The sequence below is a fragment of the Anas platyrhynchos genome, chromosome 2 (assembly GCF_047663525.1).
Source record: "Anas platyrhynchos isolate ZD024472 breed Pekin duck chromosome 2, IASCAAS_PekinDuck_T2T, whole genome shotgun sequence".
Taxonomy (NCBI): Eukaryota; Metazoa; Chordata; class Aves; order Anseriformes; family Anatidae; genus Anas; species Anas platyrhynchos.
The window spans coordinates 54405032-54420290 of NC_092588.1; the positions used below are offsets into that span (position 1 = coordinate 54405032).

General features: G+C 41.2%; 1 protein-coding gene and 1 long non-coding RNA gene across 10 annotated transcripts in view; one reads left to right on the plus strand and one right to left on the minus strand.

Moving 5' to 3' along the window:
• The window catches only part of ESCO1 (establishment of sister chromatid cohesion N-acetyltransferase 1), a 33038-nt gene extending 22180 nt beyond the window's left edge, over positions 1 to 10858 (minus strand). For 2 of the 9 annotated variants that reach the window (XR_005263981.2, XM_038175696.2), the window contains exons 1-7: positions 10711 to 10858; positions 7928 to 8031; positions 7525 to 7723; positions 5575 to 6946; positions 4782 to 4893; positions 3738 to 3801; positions 1423 to 1537 (exon numbers count right to left, since the gene is read on the minus strand). Coding sequence is in view for 8 of the 9 variants with exons in the window: in XM_038175696.2 (XP_038031624.1) it covers positions 1423 to 1537; positions 3738 to 3801; positions 4782 to 4893; positions 5575 to 6946; positions 7525 to 7721 (1860 nt within the window). In the remaining variant the exon portion in view is untranslated. Of the gene's footprint in view, positions 1 to 1422; positions 1538 to 3737; positions 3802 to 4781; positions 4894 to 5574; positions 6947 to 7524; positions 7724 to 7927; positions 8032 to 8999; positions 9082 to 9468; positions 10311 to 10483; positions 10640 to 10710 lie in introns of those variants that run through there. The other 7 variants (XM_027451974.3, XM_038175690.2, XM_038175689.2 and 4 more) reach the window with 7 other exon arrangements.
• A 105-nt stretch (positions 10859 to 10963) lies between these two features.
• On the plus strand, positions 10964 to 15208 carry LOC140001889 (uncharacterized). Its single transcript, XR_011807591.1, has 4 exons — positions 10964 to 12054; positions 12621 to 12768; positions 14192 to 14473; positions 14618 to 15208. It is a non-coding gene; the product is annotated as an uncharacterized lncRNA (long non-coding RNA).
• Positions 15209 to 15259: the final 51 nt, after the last annotated feature.

Here is a 15259-nt window from a genome sequence, read left to right on the forward strand (position 1 = left end):
TAGATATCCGTTCTTTATATTCTAAACTGTTGTTAGGTTAGAGAACTTACAACTCTTCCCGTTGAATATATTGTTAAAAAACAAACAAACAAAAAAAAAAAAGAGTTCTTTCCCCAGTAGCTAAGCAGCAAGTTATATATTTCTTCTTGTCAAGGGTCCTAGCCAACTGTTCAGTTAAGCTCTATTACTGTATGACCAAAAATTAAGTTAACCTCACTGTAGTGAAAAGGAATACTCCTACAGTCCTTTTAATATAGTTAAGGTATTTAATCACACATTTTAACTCTGTTGGTAAAATGACTTTTAAAAGAAACAATAGGTGAACTACTTAGGAAGTGTTAGATGTTGTTCATATACATCATTTATCACCTTGTGAGTAGGCATTCAAGTGTCTAGATTTGTATCATTTAGGCAAATCAAGGATATACTTATCGAATTACTTCTCAGAAGCTCTGCTTTTGAAATATTAAAGTATGGATGCAAGAAAGTATTCAGAGTTCAGCTGGTTCTATTTTGGTTAATATTTTCATCTATACAATCCATGCTTTACATGAAAAATAATGCAATTTAGCAAGACCACCAATTCTATATGAGAGGGGTAATTTTGCTGACAAGTGTCCTACCGAGCCCTTCTTTCTCACAGCCTGGCTTCCCCTCCCATTCTAGATTCCCATCTCCATTTTTAAAATTTTTAATTTCTCAAGGATTATCTGGTACGTTAATCAACAAAAAAGCAAAGTGAAGCAAACAAAAACTCCAATTGTTTCACTATGAAGTAGCATGATTCTACAAGACAGAAAAACAACTGTCTTTTCTGTGATAAAAAACAAAAACAAAAACCACTCTTCCTTCCCATTTTGCATTCGCTTGTTTTAAAGGACATACCTGCATTTGGTAACTAATGGCAAATAATGGTGAGAACAAAGAACCAAACTATTATGCTACTTAAACAGTGTGGTGAAAATTAGTGCGTTCACAGGAAAATATATTTGTTCCAAGACAAAGGTTTTCTCCGAACAACATATACTTCATTGATGCAAGAATAAATCCATTCATATTAATTTTGTACACAGCCTGCCAGATGCAAATCCCCTTATGCATCTGAAATTTTAAGAAACAGAGATTTTGCACCTAAGTAAAGGCAAGTTCATTCTCTCTAAAGCAAAATTTTACTGTACAGTCACTCTTTTCCAGAAGAGCATTTTTTAAAAAAGAATCAGTTTTAAATGTCAGTCAGCCACCATTTTTCCAAACTATTGAATGACAATTTAATAAGGGCTCAATTTTCACAAATCTTTTACAATGGCAATAGTAATATGTATGAGTAATGATTTTTAGACTAGTTCATAAAAACACAGCACTGCTAATTCCAAAGTAATTTCTTTGAGAAACCATAAACCTTACTAAAAGGGTATTACTTACTATGATTAGCTGCTTATCGCCATCTTTTCCTGCTTCTTTTAGCTTTTGAATATGTTCCTCAGATGGTAGGAAGTTACTGCACTTTGATGCTAATGAAGGATTTGACAATGGAACCCTTGAAATATAAACATATTTCATGTTAAAAGGGGACTGCTTATATCTGTCATCCTCGACACTTAAAGCTTTTCTGATTAGTATAACTAAACTTTAACAAGATGCAAATCCAAGTTAATAACCCAAAACAGACATATATATTTCAGTTTGCAATTCTACTGGAAAAATAGGCAAATAAGAGGATTAAACAAAAACACAGTTCATGACTAGCCTAATTACAAGACTATTTTAGTAACCGCCCCCCGAAAATTTTTGAGTAGAGTAGGTTATTCACATCCATTAACAGAAGCATTAACTGAGAAATTTTCAGAGCGTGAAGGATGATGCCTCATGCTATACATTTCCTACACAAGGTTAGGTTTCTAGTGTCAGGTATCACACATCAGGCTGCTAAAGCAGACCATATAAATATTCCCACAAATATAAGTGGGCAATATAAAACATACATCATAAATCTCTCAAACTCGATTCAAACTTATCTTCTTACTACAGGCAGTAAAGGGAGATGGGAAAGAAGGAAGGAGGAAGAAGAGGACATAAGGGATAAATTGATATATATTACTGCAATCTTCTCACTCAGCTAAGTCTCCCTTTGTTACAACTGAAAGAAAGGCTGGAAAGCACTATAACAAATCAACAAGAAAATTAACCCTCTACTATATTCGGGGGAAAGATAACATCAATTCCAAAGTTGGATAAAATGTGTGGAGATAACCAGAAGAAAACACACAAAACTACTGAAAGCATATATTTACATATTCTATTTCTAAGCAAACTATGGATATAGAGCAAATACGTAATGGTAGTTGCTGCTGTAGCACACGCAGCAAGTTAAATAAGTGAGCTTTTGAAAAACAGAACAAAATGAAAACACCTTTTCCCAGATATTTTAAAGGAACATTTTCTGTGCAAGAGCATTTTTCTTGCAAAATCCAAGATCTTTTTTTCTCTAGCCATGTGCCCCAAAATTTGCATTAAGTAGCTACTTTAAGGTCCCCCCCCAAAAAAGAGCTATGCTGTAGATAATATACATTACTCTTCATGTTACCAGAGGAGTACCACAAAGTAGAATGATAGATTAAGCCTTGGATAAAACAAGAGTACTGTATGGAAATATGGACAAAAAAGCTCTCAGAAGACTAGTACACATATATATTATGTAACACTATATATAATATATATGTAATTATATATATATTATATACTTTATATATGCACACACACAAACTAGTAAGGCGATATGGGTTTGTTCAGCTAATAAAGTTAATAAATTTGAGTAGATGTCATAAAATTTTAAAGTTAAGAATAAAAATATGAAAATAGTTATTGTAGTAGTTATGGAAAAATCTGAAAGTCTTCCTTTAACTAGGAAGATTCCTTCAAGTTCTGCCTTCACACTCATTTTCTGTAAAATTCCACAGTTGTGGAGTTGCTTTTTTTTTAGAACACATACAAAAGGGCTGGTTAGTCAGAATTGTTAATCTGGCCTCGGATGGAGTACTGAAAATTAACTGAATCTTTTCCTTATTTCCATTATGAACACAGAGAACAGCAGCAATTTACTAACCACTGTGCCAACTATATTGCTGTTCAAGACTTCAGGTATGAAAAAATTATTCTCCTTACTATGTCACAGAACTACAGTCAAAAACTAAAGGTGACATGATAGAGTATAAAATGTCAGTTTGAACTTTAGTAGTAATAACATTAAGCCTCTGTAAGTGACTATTCAAGAGCATGGAACCTTAGTTTAACAGCAATCACAAAATAATCCCAAGTTAAGTCTCTTCTCCCCTACCTAAAAGACTATACTAATTCTAATAAGTTAGGGGGAATTTATTCTGGAAGGGAAAACCCTTCCAGAAACACGTGAAATAATTCGGTATGTGAAAATCATGCAGCAATCCCTCCCATACTTTCTGGTTTTCACCTGATTTGAGGAACAGACTATTAGAAATGTTTTCCCAACTTTGCAAAATTCTACTTTTTAAAATTAATGTACAGTTACATATCTCACTTAATAATTTTCTTAACAAAGTAAAAACGCCCAATAATTTAGGTAAAATGCAATTCTTTTTATAAGCAAGTCACTTATTTGAAACTGGAAGTTGAGGCTGCAGAAAGGAGAACAGTCTTAAAATAAAAATTGACATAACTTTATGGAAGGTGACTGTCATTTCATAATGTATGAAATACTATACCTGTTCTCAGTTTCAGAAGTTTGATTTGTAGAGGAAGTTTGCGTCACCTGCTTGGGAGCCAAACCTACAATTAATCAAAGAATGTAATCTCATTATAAAGTTTACATAGTTACAAAGGAAATAACACAAACTGTTTCGTACGTTTGTCACATATACTTAAAAAAAAAAAAAAAAAAAAAAAAGCATGCAATTTCTTTAATATTTTCATGTCAGTTCTGCAGAGCAGTGTGCCAACAGCTAAGGAAGTACAGTAGTGAAACTACATCAGTGTTTAAATCTCTGTATAACTGTTATACATCTATAGAAATAGTTCTCTCCATAGTATTAGAATCATAAATGCCACCCCCAGAGTGTGTTCTGTAACAGAAGAAAAAGAAGCAATCCAGAATAGACAAAAGAAAAAACACACTTTTACATCCTGCAAAAATACCTTAAAATGGCAGTAAAGTCGTAACTTTTTAGTAGAACTAAATAGTTAAACAGTACACTCAAAATCAGGTTCAGTTTTCCAAACAAAACAAAACCCAACAAACCAAGAACACAAAGTAAAAGGATGAAATGTCAAGGGGAAAGTTAATGAGAAGATATGCTAGTGATCCACTGATAGTAATTCTTAGTCAAATGTACTTGAGTCAAAAATTCACATCACATGCATCACAAGGTCTGACTAACAGCATTCACAGGCTGAAAAATGAAAACTACTTAATAAAAACAGGAGGGCAATTACTCTATTAATAATTTGGTCAAGATTAAGTAAATAAAGTAGAGGGGAAAATGCAGATACCTATTCAAAAGAAGAGGTAACCAACAGAGGATCCTTAACAGAAACAGATGCAAGAGAAGAATCCAATTGAAAAATTGAAGGCTTGTTTATTTATTACATGGAAAAAGAAAGGGGATTTTTTTGTTTGTAAGTTCCAGTCCTGAAAGTTTAGTTCTGCACCAACTGTACCTTACTCTGTGAATCATTCCTCGGAAAGGAAGACTTATTATACTTCCAGTGTAACTGGTCAGAAAGAGGAGAAATTATTAGTAAGTGTTTACCTTGTGGCTCACTTTCTCCAGGTTCTTTTTTTATTTGTTTTGGTGGTTTAGGAGCTGTAAGATACTTTACAGGAGAGCTTTCTGGACTTGATTCCAAACGTAACCGAAAGCTCTAAACAAAACAGAAAACATCAGATTTCAATAAAAAACAGAGATACTTAATGCCTCTAACTTATTACTGGAACCACTCCATTAACTCAGTATTAACATCTTGAATACAGCACCAATTCTTCTATTACATTATTTCAAGCAGACAAAATGCAACTAATTAGCTAGTTTGCGATATTAATTTATTAGTGTGATAATTAATTATCACAAACTCATGTTTGTGATATTAATTTAGCTTAAAATATTCTTCATTTTATGTATAAGGTTGCAAAATACTTTCCATAAAACCCCTTTGCCCTTAGAACCTTAACTCGTAATGGAAGCTGATTCAGGTAGAGAAAAAAATTTTCCCTCCTTTCTTTTAACACGACTTTTCAGAACTGTATAACCATGCAAACCTAAGTCATCAAGAAGTGTCCGTATGAAATCTGTACGGCCTCTGCCTCCAGCAGGAAACTTTAACCATCAACATTTAATTAACTACAGAATTTAGGATTAATTTTCCAGTTTACTGTCACCCCATCTACGATAACACTCCAGTAACAGGACCTTTAATACAATCTGAAACTCTTAAGTTACTGTAATATAGTGACTGCTGAGACAAACCTCCTGAGCATGGCATTCTCAGAAAACAGAACAGATTTACAACACCCTTCCACCACCCACCATAATTAAAATGACTTACCTCATCTGGTCGTGGCTCAGAGAAATGTTTTGTCAAGTTTCGCAATAAACCGTTCTCCGCACCTCTTTTTGCAGGCTGTTTTACTTCTAATGCCACTTCTTTACTTCCAGCTCTTTCAGATGAAGGGTCTGATTTATCCTGCACACAAGCTGCACTCTCATTCTCCGAGAGTCTTGTTAGGGACAGCTTGCCTTGTGCCTTGGAAAGCTGTGCTTCTGGGGCTGTTTGACTTGCCTCTGAAACTTCAGGGTAATTTTTTAACAAAGGAAGCTTGGGGGCATTTGCAGAATGCAAGTTACTTTGCTTCATGTTATTTGCTTTCAGTAATTTAATTTTGGTCCATTTAGAGTTTTTGTTTGAGGAGTTATTTCTACCATTCAACGTACACTTGACGGGCATTCCTTTTTTGCTAGGGAAAAAACGTTTGCATTGAGTACTTTGACCAGGTTCTTTCTGAGGAAGAGTTTCGTTCTGTTGCAGCTGTACTTCAGCAGGCTTTTCTTCTGTTTTTCCGCACTCGGCATTAGGGGAATCTTTCTTCACCTCTACTGTATCTGATTCAATCTCACCTGCAATTTCTTCACAAAGTTCCAGGATGCTTACTCTTTTGGATTTTACATCGTTCTCTGTTTGATCAGCTGCATTTGCTTCACTTACAGATGGCTGTGAAACCTTGTTTGGCTTTGAACTGTTTTTTACGTTCTGATGCATTTGTTGCTTTTCCTTAGTGACCGTCTTAGAATTTGGCTTAGGAGAATCTGCTTCCACTTTCTTTGTGTTGCTAGGATTCGGAGATACAGGGCCCATTTGGTCTTTCTTAACTTCCTTGAGACTGTCATCGTGACACAATGACGACTCCTGAGCGCTGGGTTGAAGGCTGTTGGAATTACCGTTTTTGCTGTCTGCCTTACCCTTTTTCTCTTTCAGAGAGCTGGTCACTTCTACGTGTATTTCTTTATCTTCATTTGCATTGTTTGGCTTTGCTTTTGTCTTTTTCTGCTCTGTTTTTGCTCCAGCAGGTTTCACTGCTTTTGCTGTAACACTGTGAGCATTTTTTTTTGCCTGGCTACTTTGTTTGACTTCCAAAGGTTTTTCTTCTTTAACTTCTCTGTTACGAAGGGATCTTGCTGGTACTTCTACGTGTGTTAACTGCTGCAGTCTCTGGGATCTCCTTGTAACAGGCTCGTCTGGAGCAGCTGCACATTTTGACTTAGGAATTTCTTGCACGGATTTTTTCTGGCATACCTCCTTGCTTTTTGTAGATTTCGGCTGCTGTTGGACTTTTTTGTCAGGTATTGTTTTATTATTTGAGTTGAATCCCGAAGATCTTGTAGTCATGCGCATTCCCACTTCAGGTTCGTTGGTAGTATTACTGAAAGATTCAAATAATTATTTTTCAGCATCCAGAAAGTAGAACTTGTAATAAAATTTTCTCATTCCTAAAAGCCTCTGCCCTCTAATATTTTTGTTTGTTTGTTTAAATAACACATTCTACATCTTCAGTGTTTTTATAAGAATCATTTTCTCTGGAATCTTTCTAAAAAGACACCACTTCCACCTGGTTATTCTTACATGTAGTGCTTAACGTTTTTTATGCATTGCAAGACTGAACTATGAACCCCACATGAATGCTTTCTAACATTTCTAGCAGTTTTTGAATTGTTGTCACTTGTGGCTTGTAGCTTTTAAATTAAGTATTAGCTTAGACTTTTTTTTTCCCTTCAGAAGCCTTTTTGGATGAAGTCCTTCTGGATTTGAAGACACTACCATGGTTCCAGAGAAAGATCATGTAGCAGATATCACACAATGATTTAGGGCTAATCTTCCCACTAGTACTATTTAACTATTTTAACTGTATCTTTAATTCAAATTCACTCTCTTTAGATTGTTTCTGCACTAATGCAGATTAGCAAGATAATATAGAATAATTATTATTGCTTTGTCACTAACCTGTTTGATTTGACAGAGGTTTTGAGTACAGTTTTCTCCTGTGCTGCACACTGATTAGACTTGGATTTATTTGAGACATGTTTTGTATCTGACACCTCTTTTTCCTTCTTTGCTGATGATGGTCTGCTGTTCTTGTCCAGTTTTGGACGTTTAGCAGAAGGCTCTACTAACGCAGACTTCCTTTTCTGAGCTGCCATTTCTGTAAAACACAATAATTGATTCAGCTTTCAGAGTCCTTATCAGCTGCTGTTGCAGTGTCAGTTAATATAACCCAAGATTTGCCCATTTTACAAAACAAGGTAACTGATACTCTCTTTTCCCTTCTGAGGCAGAGCATGCTAACTACGATCAGAGAACAAATCATCAAAGCACTATCAAATCAAAATACGTTTATTTTACTTACAGGTTTTTACAAGAGGCAATCGATGTTCAGGCCAAAGTGACTTATCAAGGTGTGCCAAGAGCATTCCTTATGTATATGTTTATGAACAAGGCGTTTCATGACACCTATGAAGAACATAAAATGTTCACATAGTATTTAGATGCAGTAAGCACTTTATTAACTTCCTTCTCAGGCTCTGAATTCAGTGTTCCCACCCTTTTCCATCTCCTCAAACAATGCTTAAAGTTTATAGATGATCAGTATGAATTGCTGAGCCATTTAAAAATTGACATCCAATTTTAAAATGAAACCAAAAACACCCAGCAATTTTTGGCATTTTGCTGTCTTAAGCCTCACCTTTTTACTCTTTGAAAGGTGGCAGATTTAGTACCATCTGAAGGGAAGTTTCTTGGCATTTTGCCTTTTTCCAGAAAATAGTTTAGTGCTCTTTCTCACAGCCCACCAAGAAGTGGGATTCCTGTCAACCCCATGCCCCACAGCAACAGCAGATAAATTCACTAGACTCTACATTTTGTGGCTGCTACTACAGAACTTTACAGGCACCAGCAAGTGTCAATAACCATACCTTCTAATTCCACTTAGGCTACAATTCAGAGACAGAAAGCCTAGAAAATTATGTTTTTGAGATATTTGCCTTGGGCGTTAGAGAAAATGATGTCTTCTGAAATGCTGTTAATGATGCAGCAGTTAACATGAACAAGAGACTAAAACCTAGCAGAGATTCTCAGTCAAGTCTCCACAGATTCTGTCAATTGTGTCTTTCACACCTATCTGTGCCTTATGGAACTTTTAAGATCTCTTATTCACAGAGACCATTGTTGTATTCCAGCATTAGTAATAATTGTTCCATAAAGATGCAATCATGTCTATTAAAAAATAAGTTTGCTGGAATACTAAGTGCTGGGAGCTTCCATATTACCTTTTTAGGTCAAGAATTACCCTTTTTTTTTTTTTTTTTTGCCAAGGGCAGCCTGACTATAAAAAAAATCTAAAACAAAATTGTGTTAGTTTTCAAACTTTAACTCAGCTGGTATTAAATCATACAGATTTTAAGGTCAAACTTCATAATTACCAGTTGTATAACACTGAGCAGATATTTTCACTTCACTTCAACTACAGTTAGCTTTCCAGCATGGGCAGCCACAGGCCTTTCTCTAACAACTGAAAGACACTTACATTGGATAATTAATAATTATTAAAAGGAGCTTAAACAGAAAAAGTAAAGAGCTGTAAACTTTTTCAATTCTTTCAGACTTACAATTGTCCTTCACCCCATTTTCATTTATTCTCTCTCTTCTGAAGACACTTCTAAACACACAAGATAAGTAATGCTCACATTCAAATCGACACCAATGCTGCTTTCTATCTTTCTCCTTTAAAGAAGCTGCACGACTAGAGAGTCGTATTTGAGATAGCATTAAAGAACACACACAGGGAAAAAAAGTCTCTAATAGCACCTCTCACGGTGCCATTTCCCCGTCTCTCCCTAAGAAGCAGGTCAGAGAATTTGCATGCCTTACCAATAGAGAAAGAGCTCTTACATGACACTCGGCGAACCGACAGCTTTCCACTGGCCACAGCCTGTCAGGGACGTGGTACGGCCACTGTAAATTGCACTCACGATGAAAATAACAGGCATAGCTGCTGGACGAGTCTGTGGTCTTAGATTCTCGCAGTTTAGAGCACACCACTGACTCTCACAATTTGAAAACACCGTGACGCACACCCTGTATTAAACTAGACCTTCTTGGTTTTTTTTTTTTTTGTTTTGTTTTGTTTTTTTTCCAGCCCTGTACAGACATCACTGTCACTCTCCGCCACATGACCAGGCACACTCAAGAAAGACTTTCAAGACCAAAACAGAAAACGCAATCCACCGAGGAAACGATTACTTCTCGGGGCACTGACAAATGCGCTCTCCTCCCACAAAGCGAGCTGGCTCCTCAGCAGTCATTCCTTTCCTACCAATACTTTTTTTTATGCAGCCGAGCAAGGACTTCACCGGACGCCCAACACCCGGCAGCTTCTGCCCTGAAGAAGTCCCCTCCGGTAAAAGCCAGATCGCGGCAAGAAGAAGAAGAAGGCAGAGAAGAAAGGCGACACCAAACTACGCAACAGCAGCCCGAGCTTTTCGGCGCATCAAGTCGAAGCAGCGACGCGCAACTCCCACACCGCGGAGTCCTCGGAGCAGGGGCGAGCCGGGCAGGAGGGGGTGCACGGCGGGGGGGGGACGGGGGGACACTCGTACAGGGTCCTGCTGCCACAGCACAGCACCCCCGCGGCCGGGCCCCCCCGGGGCGGCAGGCAGAAGAGGCGAGGCCTCCAAGCGCGGCCCAGTGCCACCCGCCGCCCTGACAGCGCTTCGGATGAGGCGGGTCCCAGCGCGGCCGAGCCAGGGAGGGAGGGACGGAGGGGGGGGGTGGCTGCAGCGAGGCCGGCCGCGCACCTCAGGAGCCGGGGGGGTGGCGGTGAAAGGGGACAGAGGGACGCGGGGACAAACAGACAGAGAGAGGGACGGACAGACAGACACGGGGACGCCCCCCCACACACACACACCTCACGATCGCGGAGGCGGCCGCAGCCAGGCCCCAGCGGGCGGCGAGGCAGGCCCGAGGCGGGGAGGGAAGGGAGCGGGCAGGGGCTGGGCGCTGCGGGGCTGCCCGTGAGGAAGAAGAGAAGGAAGGGAAGGAAGGGAAGGGAGGAAGGAGAGAGGGAAGGCGGCCGTTGAGGGAGGGAGGGAGGGGGCGCGCTTGGCGGCCGTTGGGCTGCCAACCGCCGCTTACCTCGCGCGGGGCGTCGGGGCCGTGCCGGCGGCGCGAGCCGCCCTCCTCGCCCGGCTCCCAGCTGCGGGCGCGGGGCGGGGGGGGAGGAGAGAGGAGGGAGGGAGGAGAGGAGGGGAGGGGAGAGGGAGGGGGAGAGGGGCGGGGAGGAGGAGGAGGAGAGAAGGAGGGAGGGGAGAGAGGGGAGGGGAGGGGGTGTGCGCGCGCACGCGCGGGGTGAGAGGGAGGGGGGGAGCGCGCGCGTGCGCAGCGGGCGGCCGTTGGGGGGGTAACGGCTGCCCTGAGGTGGGCTCCCCTCAGGGTGAGCGGTGTCCCTCAGCAGTGTCCCTCACAGCGCGTTTTGGTGTCCTCACAGGTCTCCCGCCCGCCGGACAGTGAGAAGTTTAAAATGCAGCACTGTGCATAAATAGACGAATGTGTTTACAATAAACTCCGTCGAATAAACTTTCCCTTCAAAAAAAAAAAAAAGGAGGGGTATTGTCTGTGTTTAATTAAGCATCCCTTTTAATCAGCTATCATTGATGTAGTACATGACAGGGATTGCGTTTAACGTTTGACCTAGGCTGCCTTTGATCAAGGACAGGTGCTCCTCGTGGGAGAAACAATGGAAAGTTGGCAAGAAAAACTTGCCTTAAGTTGCCTTTGGGTGATGCGTGGCCATATATGAATAAAAAAAAAAGTGAGGGTACTTTGTCAGAGAAGACCCCCGTGGAAAGGAGGAGCATGGGCCAGAGGGCCTGAAAAGGGGACAAGGAGGATGACACCACATCACTGCACAATTCATATACAGCGAAAATTTATTAGATGGAATATGAAACGTAACGAAGAAGCCAGCATTGGGTGTGCTCGATTTGTGGAAAATCCACCAATACCCAGGCCTGAATAAAAGCAGCGTTTCTCCCGAGTGTGTGAGAAGCGGCTTACTGCACACCGGGTGCAGGATCTGCTCTTCCAGACAGCACTGGCCCGGTGTGGTGGCCGCTTGTCTCTCCAGAGTGCCCACCCCTATTCGTACGCCTTGCTTGCTAATGTGGACACTGCCCAGGTTTATTTGCCTACAAATTTACATAGTGATATGTACACCTCCCTCCATCACAACGACTGGAAAACAGTGTCGTGAACCTTGGCCTTTTTTTTTTTAATAGTTTTGAGGCCTTTTAAAATTGATTTTCCAAATATTTTATTGTTTTCTACAGGTATTACATACGTTGGATCAATTGTTAGAAGGTGTAGTGACGTTGCTGAACAAAAAAGGATTTCTTGTGTATAGATCATATTCCCTGAGACACTTTGTTCTGTCTGTAAAACTCTCTCTTTATTAACTAGAACAGGAAACTGCCTACCTTGGTAAGTCTTCTGATTAGTTAGGTTGGATGTTAGGAAGAACTTCTTTACTGAGAGGGTTGTGAGGCATTGAATGGGCTGCCCAGGGAAGTGGTGGAGTCACCACCCCTGGAGGTCTTTAAAAGACGTTTAGATGTAGAGCTTAGGGATATGGTTTAGTGGGGACTGTTAGTGTTAGGTTAGAGGTTGGACTTGGTGATCTTGAGGTCTCTTCCAGCCTAGATGATTCTGTGATTCTTTCTTGACACACTCCATTGAAGCACAGTTTGTCCTAGACAAACGGAAATTTTCAGCAGCTGCAGTTTTTGAAAAAGCTGATCGTATTATTTATAACCCCCTGTATCAGCTCCTCTTTAATGCTTGATAATCTGCTGTGACTTTACAACGAATGCAGCAACATGTGGCCTCCTGCTTTCCTAGGGTAACCTACAGGATACTTTCCAGATGAAAGATACCTTAATCACTGAGCAGCCTGTAAACCTCCTGGAGGATGATAAAAGCTTTTTTTTCTAAATGTTACTGCTAGCTTTGTAAATTTAACACCATGTTTTCACATCCCTCTTTCTTAGGAACACGAAGCAGGTCAAGGTAGATTTTCTCACGTCCTTCCATGGAAGAGTAATTTGCTGAGCAGCGGGGATGTTGTTGTAAAGAAGCAAGCGTTCTCGTAAAGCATTAAACTCCAAAAACTTGGAAAAGCTCCGCTCATGGGATAGGGTATGAGTAAACTTCCAACTTTCCACACGAGGTGGCAGCATTTTGAAGCGCTGATTTCAGCGTGAACGTGCTAGCAAATGTCACTTTCTTAACTGAAAAAGCAAAATCTTCACAAGCTTTTCAGAAATGTGCTCTCTTCAGACGTTGTGGTGACTGTGAACAGGAGCGCTCGAGCACGGATTTACTGTAGGACTCGGGGACTTGAGGGGGGAAGGAGGAACTGCAGTCACACAGAGGGAGTATCTGGATAGAACAGGTGTAATCCTAAAAAGATTTTATGTTAATTTAAGCCCGATTTACCAAGTTTAACCGTAAAACTTATGGGGCTCCTGTTGACTGCAGCTAAGTGAAAAATTACTTCCTTCTAAGTTATGCCACTCTCAGCGGTGGGCTCCAGCTCCTTACCTCATGCCACCCTTTCTCTAGCACCTTGCCTTGCTAGCCATGGAAATTTAACTTGCTGGGCTGGTAAAACCAAAAAGTTAAAGGCCGAGAGCCATACGACTTGAATTGGGGATACCAAAAGGTAGGGGAGGAGGAAGAGCAAGCCTTCTACTTTTGGCAGGAGGGAGCTGTTAGTGTTGCTGCAGCTGCTGGTGAAACTGCAGCCCTAGGGCAGGATCCCGAGATCAACCACAGCAGCCCAGCCAGCACAGGGGTCCTGCAGCCGCTTTGACATGCGAACACACCCTGCTGGTTATCACGCATCTCATCTGAGCAAGCAAGTGGCAAAGGCTCTGGGGAGACCTCATTGCCGCTTTTCAATACTTAAATGGGGCTTATAAAAAGGATGGAAAGTGAATTTTTACTCCGGTGGATGATAGGACAAGGAGGAATGATTTTAAACTAAAAGAGTGGAAGATTTGGATTAGGCATTAGGAGGAAATTCTTCACTCAGAGTGTGGTAAGGCTCTGGCACAGACTGCCCAGAGAAGCTGTGGGTGCCCCATCCCTGGAGGTGCTCAAGGCCAGGCTGGATGGGGCTTTGGGCAACCTGGTCTGGTGGGAGGTGTCCCTGCCCATGGCAGGGGGCTGGAAATGGGTGACCTTTAAGGTCCCTTCCAACCCAAACCATCCTGTGATTTTCTCATGTTGCCAGTGAAGAACTGCTGCCCATTGTGGCTGCTGGTGCATTTGGCAGATTTTTCCTTTTCTTCTCTTGGAATTCAAGTTAAAAACAAGACAACAACTATAAAAACAAAAATCATGCCTGGGATATTCTACAACAGATCGGCTGCTGTTGTAACTTCCCTGGCTGGCAGCAAGTGTCGCTACCCTACCTTGATGACTCTGGGAGTGAGTTTCCTCATTTTTCGCAGGGTGACGGTGCATCGGAATAAACTGGACTGGACTGGGACTTGTCCAGTTTGCTCACGTGTTGAATTTAAGTCTTTAAGAAATTGTTTCATTTTGTTGACTTCAGGGACCCAAACAACTGCCTGCTAGAACTCAGTTGGAAAAGGCAACATGCTACTGAGAGGAGGTGTGGAGAAGCTTCTAGAACCACATCCTAGGTGTAATTCTTGAAAACGGAGCCCTTTTCTACCCCCTGTAGTGATCAGCCTAGCTCGCAGAGTGATTGTGACGATCAGCATGTGGCTGTTTGGAGCTTGACACTCGCTGCCGTACTGGCGCGACCTTGACGAGCTGCCTGAAGTCAGCAGCTCCCGCAGAGCCGTGTACTGTTCTCCACAGCCCATGCTGGGTAAGTCTTGTAAAAGGTACTGCTGTGTGCCCTGGTTTCTAAAAAAAGTGCCGATCCTTCCTTTGTTCAGTGTGAGATACACGCCACGGGTTAGTTTCTGTGCACTCACACAGCCATGCTTTCCCTTCTGCTTTACATTTTCAGGTTTTCTAGATCTGTTTGGCAAGAGTGAAATTAATACATTCAAATCTGGGGCTTTGTGTTCGGACACTGAGACAGCGTTGGTCCAATGTGGTTCCTGGGTGACTGAAGGCCTCACAGGTATAAACCATTCCTCGCCTTGGCTCCAAGAACAAGCTGCAAAGAGGTAAATGTTTTGGAGCATTTACATCATGCACACTGCTGCTAGCACGGGGATTGCCATCTCCCCAGAAGTTTCTTGCAACTTCAGCCATGTCCTGACGTGAAGCGAGGAGGAAAATTTTCTCGAAGAGGTGCCTGCAGCCTTCATGACTTGGAATTTCATTCTCCGTGTTTCCACCAACGCGTACAAGGTCTGCAGGTATCACGTAGCAGAAGTGCTTCTAGCACTTCTTACTTGCTGTTGTGTCTCCTGCAAGAACTGAGGTGGCTACACTTTGTGTTCCAGAAAATCTGACCTACAAAAGCTTGAAGATGCTCATAGTAAATCTGATTTTTGTCACTTTAAACGATGAATTTTCCCTAACAGGTTGTAAGCAAAAGCACTGTACACTGAGGGTGGGGGACACACGCCTTTAAACAAATGTCTTTACAGGCATTTATAAACACATTTAAAGAGAACTGTCCCGTGTGGCTCTCTGCATG